At 44.2% G+C, this 16,586-nt stretch overlaps 1 protein-coding gene and 1 pseudogene across 2 annotated transcripts; one reads left to right on the top strand and one right to left on the bottom strand.

Annotated features, from left to right (window-relative positions):
- Nucleotides 1-1,971: 1,971 nt before the first annotated feature.
- Nucleotides 1,972-4,393, top strand: LOC117859220 (cytochrome P450 71A1-like; annotated as a pseudogene).
- A 6,424-nt stretch (nt 4,394-10,817) lies between these two features.
- Nucleotides 10,818-16,543, bottom strand: LOC117858023 (probable plastid-lipid-associated protein 14, chloroplastic). Of its 2 annotated transcripts, XM_034740988.2 has the most exons (13): nt 16,177-16,538; nt 16,024-16,067; nt 15,869-15,947; nt 15,651-15,773; nt 15,138-15,320; nt 14,971-15,057; nt 13,450-13,556; nt 13,231-13,318; nt 12,569-12,649; nt 12,416-12,492; nt 12,164-12,299; nt 11,912-11,974; nt 10,818-11,566 (listed from the first exon to the last, which is right to left on the bottom strand). In XM_034740988.2, exons 1-13 carry the CDS (start codon nt 16,417-16,419, stop codon nt 10,946-10,948), a joined length of 1,932 nt encoding a protein of 643 aa, XP_034596879.1. In that variant the 5' UTR covers nt 16,420-16,538; the 3' UTR covers nt 10,818-10,945. The 2 variants fall into 2 exon arrangements, with proteins under 2 accessions (XP_034596879.1, XP_034596880.1); XM_034740989.2 differs by lacking the exon at nt 11,912-11,974 and having other exon boundaries at nt 16,177-16,543.
- Nucleotides 16,544-16,586: the final 43 nt, after the last annotated feature.

Genomic DNA, 16,586 nt, shown 5'->3' with positions numbered 1-16,586 from the left:
CCTTCTCGCCGGTAAGCCGTCGCCTTCTCTTCTATCCCTCTCGCCCTAGGTTTCTTGCTCCCTGGCCATCACCCTAGGTTTCTTGTTTCGTCAATTGGTTGATCAGGTGCGCGGGCTAGCCGGATAGATCGGTTTCTTGTATTTTGTGGTGTTCGATCCGTTCGATTCTAGGCCTAGGTTGGATGATTCCCCCCTATTTATGATGAGAAAGCACGAACTTGGTAACGAGAGAGCCTGAAACTTGAAACTTGGTGAATCTGTTGGTGATTATCGAGTAGTCACCACTGATTTGTTGTTGATTATTCAAGAAGCGCAATCACTGGTATCCTGTGTTTGTGAAATGTCTAAGGTGGTACATTGGCATAGCAGTTGAATGATACGTTCTTTTTTTCTACTAGGAAATGGAGGTTTAAATGATTTCAAAGGCATTGCATTCTGATCTATGAACTCAAAGGTTTAAATGATAGGTTCTTTTTTCATGGATATCTTTAGGAGCTAGAACTGCTATATCCAACAATCACTATGTAGTGTGTACTATTTTAAGTATATTTGACCTCTTGCTTAAACTAAATGTTAAGAAGAAAATAGTGTGTATATACTATCCTAACATCAGCCTTATGTTTTAGATCGACCTTCAGTCTTCTGTTTTAAATCGACCTTCAGTCTTCTATTTTCAATCTCAACAGCATTCAGCACATGGTTGCCTTGAGTTCAACACATCGATCCTAACTCTGTTTGGCCTTGGCATTGCGTCTATGGCTGTGTTTCTTTTTTTTAAGTGAAATGGCTGCAACTATTTATTATGCATTTCTACTTACATTTGGTTTCTATTCTGCAATTTTAGCTGAGTATTTGAGATGAGTTTTCTAACTCAACAAACTCCTCATATGTTATATCTTGCTACTAGTTGGAATCAGTGCACTAGCCGCACCCAAGCCCGCCTTGTGCTGCTCAAGCCGGCCGGCAGCCGCCGGGTCGGGACTGCCAACGTCCGCGTCAGTTGTTGGATCTAGCCTCGAGCCGGCCACGCAGCCGCCAGGGCCTGGCCATGCGTGCGACATCCTGGCTACCTCGCGTCCAAGGCCACCACCGAGGCCTGGCCGCGCACGGTCTCACCCTGTGTCGGTCAAGAAGGAGATGGAAGAGAGAGAGAGGGAGGCAGGAGGAAGAGAGGGGGAGGAGAGAAAGCCATCTGCTTTGTGGGGCCACCACCACATGGGGCTCACGCCACGTCTTGTAAAACCACCATCAAACCCACCTAGGAATGAAAAATAAACGGATTTGTAAGTTGAGGGACTGCGAATACCTGATTTTGCACATGAGGGACCAAATTCAGATTACGGCTATAGTTGAGGGATGTCAAAAGGATTTTTTTTTAAAAAAAAGAACGTAGAAAGCCCAAAAGGTGTATATTTGTAGACAAAAGTTTTGTGTAGAAAAACAAAAACTTCATGTGAAAAAATTATATAAAAAGTTATGAAAAAAGTGATCATCGCAACAAAAATGAGGTAAAGAAGTTTGAACATAAGTTATGAGGAAATCAGGCCAAAACTTGAATAATTGTGCATAACCAAAATAAATTGAAACAAAAGGTTAGAAAGAACTAAGGAAAATTGAAAAATAAATTATTTCGGAAAATTGAGAACAAAAATTTTATATACTTATATTAAAACAAGGGAAAACGAGGAGCAGATCAGCCACACCTGCCTCTCCCTCGTGTGCCCATGCCTCGCCTAGTCACGTCTACCACGATCACCCGCCTTACATCTGCGCACCGAGCAACCGACTTACCGACCATACAGGCACACCGTGCGACCGACCATAAAAGCCCAAATGGTCAAATGGATATGCCAATCGTAGCTCCACGTGTACATTCACATCGCAACATGCATAAAAGGTGCCATGGATATGTATGCCCAACGTACTCCCTGGCTGGAAGAGCGGTGGGTGTTCACTGTTCAAGCAGACGCCATGGCTCTGCCACTGGTCGCCGTCTTCCTGCTCACCGTCTTCGTTGTGCTTCCGCTCTCCAACCTCCTCCTCATTTCCATCAGCAAGCCACTAGCTCGTTAGCTGTTATTATGCGCTGGAATTGCTTACTGTTTTTCTGGGTTGTAATTGTTGCTATTAATGGGATAGAATTACTTACTGCTGGACGAATTGGGCTGGAAAATGGTTGAAATTTGGTGGGTTGATTGGGTTGATTTTATTTAACATGAGCTGTGTACTATAAATTTGGTGGGTCGAAAATATTGGGTCCACTTATCAAATGGACATGTTACCAAATGGGTCGTGGTAGTGACGCCATCATTTATGTTAGCAGCCACGTCATTATCCATATTAGCAGCCACGTCAGTAGCCACGTCTTTCCATTTTCATCATCATCATCCATTTCAGCAGCGACATCATCATCCATGTCACTGTTGGGTGACGTGGCTATTCAATCCGTGACGAATATTATTCCACGTGGCAATTGTTCGTGATGTTTATTTTCATCACTGATACTAGGCTTGGGTTGGGCTGCGCGGGCTTAAGGCTATTCTATGACAGTTTAGAAACGTCATGGATCATATCAATCTATGACGATTTTGTAAAACCGTCACGTAGATTAATCTATGACACTTAATACATGACGTTATCAAAAAATTATCACCAGATACCGATTTATGACGATTTTTGGATGATTTGTGACGAAATTTGACATTACAAGATTTTTTTTAATGGCCACGCTGGCGGCGATGGACGGCGCCGGAGGCTGCCGCCATCGCCGCGGGGCCTCCCGCTGCTGGGCCAGCTCCACCTCCTCGGCTCGCTGCCGCACGGCGCGCTCCGGTCCCTGTCGCTGGCGCATGGGCCCGTCATGCTGCTCCGGCTCGGCCGCGTGCCCACCGTGGTCGTGTCCTCAGCGGCGGGCGCCGAGGAGGTGATGCGGGCGCGCGACCTGGCCTTCGCGAGCCGGCCCAGGAGCGCCATGGCCGACCGCCTCCTCTACGACTCCCGCGACGTCGCGTTCGCGCCCTACGGCGAGTACTGGCGCCAGGCGCGCCGCGTCTGTGCCCTCCACCTCCTCAGCGGGCGCCGCGTACGCTCCTTCCGCCGCGTCAGGGAGCAGGAAGGCCGCCGCGCTGGTCGCCCGCGTCGAGGCCGAAGCCGGCGGCGGCGCGCCGCTCGACCTGAGCGGGCTCCTCACAGAGTACGCCAACGCCGTCGTGTGCTGAGCCGCGTTCGGCGACGAGAGCGCCCGCGGCATGTTCGGCGGCGGCCGGGCCGTGAACAGGTCAGGAAGGTGCTCACCGACTTCCAGACGCTGCTCGGCACGCAGCCGGTGGGGGAGCTCCTGCCGTGGCTGGGATGGGTGGACGTCGTGCGCAGGCTGCAGGGGAAGGTTAGGCGGACGTTCGAGGCGCTCGACGGCTTACTCGACAAGATGATCGATGACTACCGCCGGCAGCCTTCCAACGGCGATCGCCGGGACTTCGTGGACGTGTTGCTGGACGTGCGCAACCATGAAAAGGAGCACGTACGGCATCGAGCTCGAGACCAACGAAATCAAGGCCTTTATCTTGGTACGTACTACGTAGTTTTCAGATCTTCTGCAACTGCACACGTCAGTAGCTGATCGATCTCTTTCGTGGGTCATGCACGGGCCTTGGCAGGACATGATCGCTGGAGGCACGGACACCACCACCACTGACCACTGTGATGGAATGGGCCATGGCGGAGCTCGTCACTCACCCGCGCGCCGGGCGCAAGCTCCAGGACGAGATCCGCGCGGCGATCGGCTCCACCACCGGAAGCGTCGTCGGCGAGGGCCATGTCGCCCAGCTGGACTACCTCAAGGCCGTGGTCAAGAAGACGCTCCGGCTGCACGCGCCGCTCGCTCTGGTGGTGCCCCGGGAGCCGCCGGCGGACGCCGAGATCCTGGGCTACCACATCCCGGTGGGCACGCGCGTGGTGATCAACGCGTGGGCTATCGGCCGGGACACGACGACGTGGGAGGACGCCGAGGAGTTCGTGCCGGAGAGGTTCTCCGGCAGCGCCGTGGACTTCAGGGGGCAGCACTTCGAGCTGGTGCCGTTCGGCGCCGGGAGGAGGGGGTGCCCCGGCCTCGGGTTGGCCGAGGCGAGTATTGAGATGGCGCTGGCGAGCTTGATGTACCATTTCGATTGGGAGTCCGCCGGCGGGACAGGGCCGTCGGCCTTGGACATGACCGAGATGAACGGGATCTCCGTGCACATCAAGTCCGGCCTGCAGCTTGTAGCTAAGCCGTGGATCACTTAAGGGCTTGTTTGCTTAGGGGAGTTTCAGCTTCGCAACTGTAGTAATACTGTAGCAGGCGGAATCGAAGCCACGGGGAGCTACTTTTTTTTGGCTTCGCCTTCTTCTCGGTTCATTTTGAGGTCTCGGTATCCGTCCCAACTTCGTGCTATAGTAACGCACAGTGCTAAATAGTACGCGTTACCGTAGCGTGAAGCCGAAACTCTTTTGACTTAAGCCGTGCCAAAGGAGGTCTAAGCTGTTACTACTCCTGCATAGTTGTGCACTGTTAGGGATGAAAAAGTTAAACAAAGAAGAAAAATGGATTAAGAATAAATGGAAAAGGAAACCAGGGCCTGTACTCGGATGGGGCTGGTGCCTCACAACATGGTGCGGTTAACAACGCAGTAATTAGTCCTGCAGCCAACGTGCGCTGCCTCTCCGGTCCGGCTATCATCACGCTCGTTTCTGAGCTGAAAACTAATCTTATCCTACTTATCCTACTATTACTAATTGGAGGTTCCTTTTGAAGCCTCCACATAGAGCCACCTAGTAATCCTAGTTGGATACTCTAACACTCTAGAAAAAAGGGAAAAATATATAGGATTCTCTCAAAAAAACAAAACATCTAGCCATCAATTCGGTAGACTCAATCATCATAGCCGTTGGATCTATTATTTTTTTTCTAAAAAACTTATCCACTCATACCATTATGAAAATAGTCTAAAGTAACCCCTAAATCTATATCTAAATTACCCACCACTGCCATTATATAAAACAAATTAAAGTAACCCCTAATCTTCGTCTAAAGTACCCACCTATGCTATTATAGAAATAATTTAGAATAACCTCTTAAATTTTCATCTAAATTTCCCACCACTCACATTATAAAAAATAATTGCATCTAAATCGCCCGCATATGCCATTATTAAAAATTTGAATCACCTTCGTTAAAAATATACCCAGAGGTACATCAATATATGATTTTAAATTATCTATTTCCCATACTATTGTATAAAAAATAATAATTAAGGTATATACACATTATGTGTATCACCACTTATAAATATATAGAGGAAGTGATGAAAATCTAGATTTTCATGTAAAAATATAGCTCAAACTTGGAGTCCATTAAACAAAATCAAGCCCATACTTGCGATGCAAATTGAAAAAAAATCTAAATGTGGATGAAAATGTTGTAGAGTAATTACTAACTAAAGTCTATCACAATCAGATGAAGACAATAATTATATATCTATATAAGTATTGTGTTAGCATATTTAACAAATGAGAAAAAGCTCAAGGTAATAGGTTTTATAGTAAGCTATGTGCCCTTATTTTTTAAAAAAATTGAGACCGCGCATTAATTTTCATAAGGCACGCTAGCAAATTCTCACAAGAAACCATCCAAGTATCCAACATTTGTTTTTAGAATGCCATTATGCCAAATTTTATATCGTGCAATACATATCATGTTCGGGATCTCACCACCGTAAAATATCATTGATTTGTTTAATGATTTGTCCAAATTTAAAATCGTAAACACAATTTAATGTTATTGATAGGGGCTGCTTCTTTATGTTAGGCAATGCGGCTCATAAAGAATGCTATTGTATTTAACAAATGCAAACTAAATTTTTTTTGCATGTTTTATTCAGAGGGACGCAGGGTTTAGGGTTTAGGTACGCACTGTCTCCGGCTTTGAACTCTGTTTTAGCACATTGCTGACACAAAGGAAGAGCTTGTCAAAGCATGTCATCAGTGGTTAGAGTCATGGAGTCCTTCGCATCATTTATTGCATGGCCATCATCACTGTTTAGTACGCATCATTTATTGCATGGCCATTTATTTTACGCATTGGTAAATAATTATGCACCGTTATGGGTTCATTATCTGTGCTTGTCAATAATAATGCTTCTTTTAGGAAAGGGTCTGCAGCCTAATATTTTCCATTATAAAGAAACCAATTGATGTCAGGTGACTATCCGAGTCAGTTGCTACAGTGCCACATAGCATGCCATACTCGTTGTGTACGATGCCTATCTTTTCTCTCGAAAAGTTGTTCGGCATTTATCTTTTGTGCACGTTGGTTTGAGTATATATTTCTAGTTCTTGGTGTGTTTGGTTGGCCGTAACCGGTAAAAGAGGGGTAGAAATTTATAAATAAGAAATAAATCTCTTGTTTATTTGGTGAAATGAGAGTTTTAGTGGGATGGGAAATGAGAATTTGATTTCAAATAAAATCACTTGTAAAGGGAAGGGGTGGTAATTAAGTGGAAATTATGATTTAAGTGGAAGATCACATTATAAACGTTAGTGGTAACTTGTGATATATTTTTTCACTCGCTAACCCAGCAACAAAACAGGGGATTACGACTCTCCTCTTTAATTTCCATCACAAGCCAAATAAGAGACTAGGATTATCTCTTAACCTAGCACATTGGTTTGAGTATGCTTCTACTCCTTCCGTCTAAAAAACAAACCACTCTAGGATTCAAAATTTATCAAAAATAAGTCATTTTATCCTATTTAATATGTGCATGTGCATGTGAGCTATCAATTAGGGTCAAATGTAGATATTTATTGGCTAATAAATAGAAGCAAACAATATCATTTTACCTCTTATTAATTAACCTGTCCTAAAATTCTTAAAATGATTTTTTATAAGGAGGAAGTAGTTATTTTTTGTTGACATAGAGGCAAATGTAAATATATAAATATATAAGAGTTTAGAAATAAATCCCTTGTTTGTTTTGATGAAAATAAAAGTTTTAGTGGGACGAAAAATTCGAATTTGAGCAAAAGCACTTATAAATGCAAGCGGTGGTAATTGGGACAAAATTAAGGTTTACCCTGTCTTAAAGTGGCAACTGACTAAACTATAGACTGCTATGTCCCAATTTTTGACTTGTAGATGCAGGTATTCTGCGTCAAAATGGCAACCCACTAGACTATAGATTACCCTGGACCGAGTGGTCGACTTGGTCGACTAGCCCACAACTAATCATGATTAATCAATGTCTAGTCACGATTAATCATCTAATCGTGCCTTAACGATTAGGCTCGATTTAACGATTTGAAAACATTATTGTGGGGTGCTGTTAAAAGCCAAAACTGGAGCGCGATTATAGCCCAGCCCAAGCGCAGAGGCCAAAATTGCCAAAACAGTCTTGTACTCACCTTCCGTACTGTTGTGAGCCCCACACCCGGTTACATTGCCTGCACCCAAAGTACTGGTACAACGTGCACGTACATCGTACATGTCTTTTCTTTTGAATAAAGTTGTTCGGCGCCTTTTCTCTCGAGAAGTTGTTTGACTTTTGTCCATTGTGCGTGTTGATTTGAATATGTTTCTAGTTCTTTCTGTGTGTTTGGCTAGTATAATCGTTGAAAGAGAATGAGAATTTAGAAATAAGAATTCAGAAACAAATCTCATGTTTATTGCTGGAAATGAGAGTTGTAGTGGGATGGGTAATGTGAGTTTATGGATCCAAAATCACCGATCATGGAGAGGGATGGTAATTGGGTGAAAATTGTGGTTTAAGTGGAAGAGCACATCCAAGGTACTAAATAGCGTTTAGCGCTATGGTAGCGGATTAGGGTCGGTGTAGCGGATCACAAATAGCGGGTGCTATAGCGGACGCTAAGTCCAAATAGCGGAATTTCAAAATAGTCATATTTTTAGAGCATATATGAATATTAACATCAAGTTTACTTTAAAAAAGTTAAGATTTTAATTTAGCCATTACATTTTAAGGTAAGAATCACAAATAAATAGATATAATTAAGATGTATGAATATATATTAACATTAAATTCTCATATTAACAAATAAAAAATTTATTTTTCATCCCATAATCCTTTGTCACTACCTAAATAATCATTTTAAACATTATTATTACCATTTGATTCATGTTAATATGTCAACTAAATCATAAATGTACGAATAGCGGCCTAATATGAGCAATAGCGGTCGCAATAGCAAGCAATAGCGGACAATAGCAGCCGCTAAGTCCAAACATACTATCTTGGGTCCCCTACCTTGTAGCGGTAGCCCCTACCTTGTAGCGGTAGCGGTAAGGTACCACTACCACTATAACAGCCGCTACAAAATGCTATTTAGTACCTTAAGCACATCATAATAGTTAGCCTAATTTACAATACAATTTTCCACTCCCAAAACCATCAACCAAACAGATAATAACGATTCTCTCTTAAGCTCTCCTCAATTCCCATCATAAACCAAACAAGGGACTAGGACTAAACGTCTAAATCCCACACAAATTCCCTATATCAATTCCCACCTCTAATTACCATGTACATTCTCAGCATTTGCCGAACGAGCCTTTACGCATTGTACGATCAAATTAAGGCTTCGTGTCTTTGACCAACACGAATTCTAAATGACTTGTATTGCATGATGATCACCAATTCATCATCTTGTTGAACCACCATCAGAGGAGATAAGCTTGTTGAGGAACCACCATCAAATTGTGGTAAATTAAAAAAAAAATTAACTAAGAACTGAGCATTCAGCACCGAAGTACCGAACAAGCAATAATTTATGATGAATTCCTTACCAATACGTTACGTAGAAGTTTTTAATAATAGTTCGGCCTTTTCTGAACCCAACATGGAGGCAGTGCCTCCGTTGCCTCGCCTTCGCCTTCGCCTTCGAACAAGTAGGTATTGCAGTGGAGGTGGCCGCCCAAACTCCGAAGCTCCCCGTCGACGTCAAACTCTGCCCTCCCGAAAGCCTGCAGCTCGGCCCGTATCATGTTCCGCATCTCCTGCCGCACCACGGATCCCTCCGCCTTGGCCACCACGGTCCCCACACCCTCCGCGCTCCGCCCCAGCCGCCTGACGTCGATGGTGAACAGCGGCACGCCGCCCCAGGCCCGGATCACGCCGCGGTACGACACCCGCAGCATCGCGCCCCCGCCCCCGACGTCGAGGGGCCCTCGGTGGAAGGCCTCCTCGGGGATCCTGCCGACGTCCACGGCCAGCTCGAACACCGGCGGCGCGCACTGGTCGTCGACGCCGAGGCCCAGCCCCTCGACCGCGACGAGACGGACGAACAGCCGGGGGGGCGGGGTGCTGTCGAACCCCGCCATGAGCGCGTACACGAGCGCGCTTGTGCTGCAGATCAGGAGGAGCCACAGGAGCACCATAGCAATGGCCGGGCAGTCGTCGTCTTTCTTTCTATTTGGGGCGTGACCGGAGTCCCCCTTCGCCGCCGGCAGCTGCTGGCGAAAATGCACTACTACGCCGTGGCGTATACACACCACCTTATCGCCCCGCCATTCAGCTTCCGATGAACGGTGCCGTGATAAATTTGGTTAGCCCCTCGGCTACACCTGACCAACTAGTTAATGTGCAGTCCGAGGCTTGACCAACTGCTCTCTGGTAAACGGCACCCAGAGGAGAGGATCAGAGGAGGACCTGCGCCGCCCTCCCGCCTCAGCAGTGTAGCTTGGACAGAGCATCGGTGGGTGGTAATGGATCGTGACCCTCGTGCCTCTTTCACAGTCCAACAAAATTCTATTTATTTTTAACTTAAAATCATATATTATTATGATCCAGTTATATTAAACTCGATTTTTAAATTTGCTAAGCTAAATTAGCGAGCTATTTACCACTCTAGGCAGCGGTAAATGCAGTTGGAATTAGAGAGTAGCTGCTGGTACTCGGCTTCGTCCATCTGTTCGTCGAGTGGATGGTGCGACATCGTTGGACGAACCGTCCATCGGTTTGTAGTGGAGAGAATTACGGAATGGCACGGCACAGTCCTTCTGCAGATATGTACTTCAGATTTGAGAGTAGTTGAGAGTTGAGACTTGAGACCGGAGTCCGGGGCTGAAAAAGCAACAAAACAATGGAGAAGACAACCAGGGAGCGAGCAAACGCCGGAGAGGACTCCATGCGGGCCTTTAAGGCTTGGTTGCTTGAAGAAGGCCTTTTAACGTCTAACTGGGCCTCAATAATCGGTAAAGCTAATGTGCAGCCCAACTCACGCAACATGCGGGTGGTGTCCGGCCCGGGATGGGATTGGGCGAGGAACGAGAACGACATGCTCCAAGCCTCCTAACTAAAGGAAGACACCCTAGCCCTGAAAGAACTACGCTCGCAATACTAATTGCTACATCCCCGATACATTCGCAAAGTATAAAAAAATATGATACTCAGGCCACTAGTAGCGAAGAAAAAAGATGCAGCTGAAGGTTCTCGAGTATGTTAAACACGATCCTGTAAAAAGAAAACATTGCGAAACAGTCATGACAGTCACCGCACAGCACCAAAATCTGCGAGAGCAACTTCGAAAATGACATTGGGCCTGTTCGCTTCAGCTTATAAGCCGGCTGAAAAGCTGAAACGGCTGATTTGTTGTGAGAGGAAAACACTGTTTGGTGGCTGATAAGCCGGCTGAATAAGCTGAAGCGAACAGGCCGATTATTTGGCTATCAAGCTCACCGAAGGTTTTGTGGTTCTATAGAACGAATTTAATTATACTCACGCTGCCAGCGCTTCAGCCTGGGCTGGGCACATGACCGAAAAAGATCATACAAAATTACAAAGGAATATATAACAGCCTAACTATGGCCTACACCATCTTATTATTTACACTTGTTACAAATGAATGTACAGCTAGAAATACAGAATGTACAGAGAAAGAATAGCATTACATGGCCTCACGAATCGGTCGTCGGATTTGATCTAGTGAAAAGCAGAGCCGACCCATTAACACCACGGAGAACCATCAACCTCGCGTCAATGTATGTCCCACAGACAATCTTTGACAAATCGAACATTTCCGGTGGGGTCTGTGTACGGATCTCTTGCAGCACCTTTTGTGCAGAATTGACATTCAAAGCCGAGTTGCAGCTCATTGATACGTCTACTTCATCCGTAGCAATGTTTACACTGGGGAGACTGGCTGGCAGCTCCTTCATCTTTGCAACTTTTCTCCATTTACCACCAAGATATCTCCTAGAAGATCTTGAAGATGTGACCCTAGTCTCTTTATTGTCCTGTTCATGAATATAAATCCTCCCAGCAGCTATCCTTGCTGATGTGGTGACAGACAAAACTCCTTCAGTGCCAGATTTGTCATGAGGCCAATCAGATTCTGGCATAATTCTGAAACCAATATCTGAGGTCAGAGAGAAGACTGGATCGATGGACTCTGAACTAACTGTGAGGTACACATCACTGATGAGGATTCTAGGGGAAGGCTGACGAAGCGTGAGGCCAATATGTCTTCCAGTGCAGTACAGGAGACGCCAACGACCAGGTAGGAACTGAAGCCAATTCTAAATGGATAAAAGCATAACGAAATAAAATAATATTGTCAAGCAGATAATAACATAAAAGAGAGAGGAATAAAACAAACTGAAACCAAATTTTAACCAGAATTATCCATCTTGCAGAAAAAAATAACATAAAAGGAAATACCAAAAAAGAAAACAAATATTTCTCCACTTCATCATGATGATAGAGTATGAAAAATTCATAGCATATACACCTCAGCAATTATTGTACACGAGAAACTACAATGGCTAATCTCCAAAGTGGAAAGTAGCTACCGACATAACTATATCACGAATATATTCATGAAACATAGTTCATCATTATCAGGGCTTGAAGTAAGAAGTTACCTCAGTTCTTAAATTAGGGTTTAGGACCTCCATCAATTCAATGAAATACACTAACCGCCTACGCTGTAAATATGTGAAAGGGAGTCTATAAGTTTCTTTCGAACAAGAATTGTCCAATGATATAAAATTGCGATGGATAACATGTTTCCTTCATATGTCAGTTTCCAGTTAGGTGCGAGATCAAGCCTTTTAGCGAGACCAGAATGAGATGCAGTTTAAGACATGATCCACCCATGTGCAGAAAATTAGTACCTGATGATGTCCATAGATATAATCTTCAGCCATGCGAACAGCAGTCGATCCCAAGCCCCATCGAATGATACTAGTTGATGGATTTATACGCCATTTTGGCCCACAGAGGAAGGGGTGCCGCAATGCATCAACACAACTGCAGATTTGGTGCAACAAAGTAAGTATTTACAACTCTATAATGCAGGAAAGCATCCTAGCTATGAATTTGTAGCGTTTAGCTTGTGGATTCACTAGCAATGTTGATAATCTTACCTTATCCTTTTGTCAGGTTTTGTTGCCAGCAATAAGGCCAAAAGATTCCAACCAGCACCCCATTGCCTATCTAGAATCTAAGGAACAGTAAAGACACTATCAGATTGCTTGAAGAAATGATATCCCAATAAATTACTAGAAATAAAGACTTGCCTGCAAACCTATATTTCCAGATGGAGAATTTTGGCAGAGAATTGGTAAAAGGAACTCACGCAAACAGTATGGGTCGTTTCCCTGAAATAGAGGAAAACAAGAAAGGAAATAAATAGTTAGTTCTAGTAATAGTATTTATCAAAAATTAGACTCGCCTGCATCAAAATGTGGTATTATATATTGAAAGCAGGTAGTTTCAGTGAAACAAAACAAAGTCTAATAATGCAGGTCAGAAGAACATGTAATATCCCGCAATAAAACAAAATCACGATGTGACTGAGACCTCTGAACATTTGTTCATAATGCAGGCCATTCATTGGCTCAGGATGGCACTTACATAATGCTTACTTTGTGCAAAGCTCATAAAAATAGCAATGAACCTTCTGTGGCGGTATACGGGTGGTAATGGATCATGGCCCTTATACCTCCTTCACAATCCAACTCAGCCCTATCTATTTTTAGCTCAAAATCATATATTATTATGGCCCGGCCTTTATTGAGCCCAATCCTTAAATTTGCTAGGCTAAATTAGAGGGCCCTTTACCACCCCTGGGTATACTTTGTCACAGTATGAGCATACTATGGCTACCACAGATCTTAGTGAGGTAAAGGCTTGAACAGTAAACTGGCAAATAGGATATAGGGAAGCGCATAAAACAAACCTTTGTCAGGAAAGATTTGAATTTAAAGAAAGTTGAAGAATCCATTAGTTCTCTCAAAACCATCTTTGCCATGATGAAGCCAACACATCTAGAGACAAAAAGAAAAGACTTAAATTAAAGCACATAAGGGTTTATACTTCATGCTACATACTGTTTTAGAAGCAGTTAGACAGATGTGTACAGGTGTACAAGAGCTTCTTTGTTTCATAGAAACCTTACCTGATGTCAAATGCTATCATCATTTTCCTCCTTTCATCGTTACTTGCTACTGTACTACTGCTAGGATCATTATCATGAAAATCAGCAGCATTTCCAAGAATACCAACCTAAATAAATAAATCATCAAAGGAGCTAGTTAAGTTAGGTTTAGATGAAAAAATTTACAGAACATAGGAATAGATTACACAAGATAACTTAGATGCCTGTAAGACTGTAACCATGTGAGGCTTGTCGCGAATGGATTAGAGCCTTGAACATTAACTCCATGGTTTGGTTCAATTTATATATTTCGTAGATTAATGTTATGAATGTGTATAAGCAAGTTGTATGAGTGCATTCCTGTGCATCAGTATTTTCACGGTGTGGATCAAGGGCATAGCTGGGCCAAATGGGCTCATGGCAAGTTGACACCAAACAATGATTAGGGATTAGTTTCCTTAGAGATAGGATTAGCTACGACCTATTATTGGTAAGGACCATAGCAGTTCAAATATCATATTCAATTACAAAAGAAGAGAAATGGCTATTTTACCTAATGGAATATTTTACACAAATTTACGAACCTTTCAAAAATGAAATCAAGTTGGTGATATTTGGATTCTTTGCAACAGTACAAATCTGAAAAGGTTTTTTCTCAAAAAAAGAATGGATTATTAACTAAGAATTTAAAAAAAATAGAAACACGGTATTTGCAAAGCACTGAAAAATATTACAGTGATCAGAATGTAAGATTGTTGATGTACAAAGATTGACATTTCAACAGCACTGATAGCTTAGTTCAATCAATATCTGGTACAGCAGTTTTTTCTAGTTATAAGTTGAATTTTCCAAATAGCTCCAATTGTTTGAGCAGCAAGTGTATAACCAGAAGAGAGACAATGTCCTTCAATTTTCTTCAAAAGTAGTTGTGCATTTATCAAGAGTTAAAGCTGCAGAAAGAGCAAAGAGAAATGTGTAGCCCACATGACAATCATTCAGTTGCTCATCGGTGTACCAAGTTATAACTGTCATAATTAACAACAGTTAACATTTGAGAGCCTGTGATATCATGGTGTCTAATTCCTCAACTAAAAAGGTGTCAAACATAAATTGGTTTGTTATAGACACACAAAAGGTAGAGACAACTGTTGATTTTGGCATTTTAACAGGTCATATTTATAGGATAACAGTGAAACATAAACAGGTTGATTTTGACAACTGATGATTCAGCTGAAAACAGTGAATAGGATAACAAAACCTACAAACCACACATAAAAATTGCAAGGTCAATAATTAAATATACAAGTAAACTGTTAAATCTCAGCCAAGAAGTACTATGCCATTTGAAGTTTTGAACATTCAGGACACAAATGCTGAACACATGTTGATGCAAAATCATGTGGAATAAGTAACCTAATTTTCAGTTGTTTGACTACATTGCACAAAAATGTAATTTGAAGTCCACTGTAAACTATGAAGCATGATTGCTAAGACAAAAGACAACCATTTACGTAAACATAAACAAATAGAAAGGCTGCTCACCTTAACATGCTTGTCTATTGGGCTCACATGAACATTCTCCAATCTAAGCTCAGTATGTGCCAGCCCATGGCTATGTAGATAATTTACCTATGTCAAATAAAATGTGTCTTCAGTCCAGATCAACAGGTAACGAGTGCATTTCGAGAAATTTAGTGTTTGTAGCTTACACCAATCAAAAGGTCTCTCATCAAAATCCTAATCAAACGTAGCTGTCGAGTTACAGCAGGTCCTCCAACAGAGTCATCTCCTACCCTTCTAACTTGTTCTTCATCCAATGCTAATGTTGCTTCTAAGGTTGGGAGCCAATCCGAGAGTTGCAACCAGTGGCGCAGGGAATAACTCCCATGATACTGCATAGAAATAAATAAACCCTGAAATGGTGAATTAACAAAAACCAGTGCCTCTACCAGTGCATCGATCAATCCAGAAGGAAGCAAAATCTAGCCCTTATTGAAGAGTTAAGGTATTATACACAAAAATAACTCTGAAGAGTTCCAATATTCTGTTGGGAGCATATGCAAATTAATGTTTTAAGTACACCTACATACACCCTAAAATCCATGAGCTGACACGAAAATGACTGCAAACTGCAATTAGGCCCAAAATTGAAACCTGAAAGTGACAGTACTGCATTTAAGACCAGCCAGATCAGCTTGAGCAAGTAAGAGAAAAGCACTAACCCCATGCACCAATACTAACGGGACATCTTCCTGCTCCACCGCATTGCCCGGAGCAATGTAACCATGGACCTGCAGTGCGTACGAGTGGTACATCACCTGGCGGCGAGCCAGCTTCTTCAGTACCTGAAATCACACACAGCCAACTTGAGCTGAACCAGCGCGTTCCGCACGTACTCCACCGCATTAAAACAATAGCTAATAAGAGAGGAAAAACCCACCTCAATCGCGCGCCGGCCCCTGCGCTTCGCCTGCGAGCTCTTCAGCTGCCGCAGCACCACCGTTGACCCATACAGCTCGCTGAACACCAAAATCAGAAACAATCGCCACGAATGCAACGAATTCGTACTATCATAGAGTGTCCTGCGACACTGACCTGCTCGGATCGCGCACCGTGGCCTCGAAGATCATCTCGTCCGACTACATCACGTACCAAAAAAAAATCTCTAACAATTAGCAAAAACGGAGGAGAAGCGCAACAAATTTAGCGAGCTGGAGAGCGAATCGGAGGATCCCGATCAGCACACACCCGTCCGTGGAGCCCGACGCTGACGCGGTCTGCGATGGCGAAGTTGTCCATGTCGAACCTGACCACGGGGCACGGCCCCGCTCCAGCCCCCTCATCCGCCGCGGCCGGCGCGGGCGCCGATGAGCTAGCCTCCAACCGGAACCCCCGCGGGCGCCGCGGATGCGCGTAGGCGCGGCACAAGGGGCGGGCGAGGCCGACCGGCGAGGGGCAGGCGGCGACGGCAGCGGCCGCCGCGAGAGGCATGTGGAGCGGGCACGGGGCACCGGTTAATACCTGTACCGTCGCCGTTGGTCTGCGAGTGCGAGTGGGAGAGGGAGAGGAGACCGTCGCGGCGCAGCGGAGGGAGAGGGAGGCGCGGGGGCTTGACTTAACAAGAGGCGGGGGCGCGAGGCGGTTGCGTGCGGGGAAGC

Source organism: Setaria viridis, chromosome 5 (genome assembly GCF_005286985.2).
Source record: "Setaria viridis chromosome 5, Setaria_viridis_v4.0, whole genome shotgun sequence".
NCBI lineage: Eukaryota > Viridiplantae > Streptophyta > Magnoliopsida > Poales > Poaceae > Setaria > Setaria viridis.
This window is presented reverse-complemented; position numbering and strand designations above follow the sequence as displayed.

Bases quoted from the DNA above. Each gene is read 5' to 3' on its own strand.
- LOC117858023 (XM_034740988.2), bottom strand. From the start codon at position 16,419: ATGCCTCTCGCGGCGGCCGCTGCCGTCGCCGCCTGCCCCTCGCCGGTC. The intron at 12,650-13,230 runs GTTTGTTTTATG...CCTCTATTTCAG, and splicing joins TCAAATCTTTCCTGACAAAG to GGAAACGACCCATACTGTTT. The intron at 11,975-12,163 runs GTACTAATTTTC...ACATATTTACAG, and splicing joins ATATCTATGGACATCATCAG to CGTAGGCGGTTAGTGTATTT.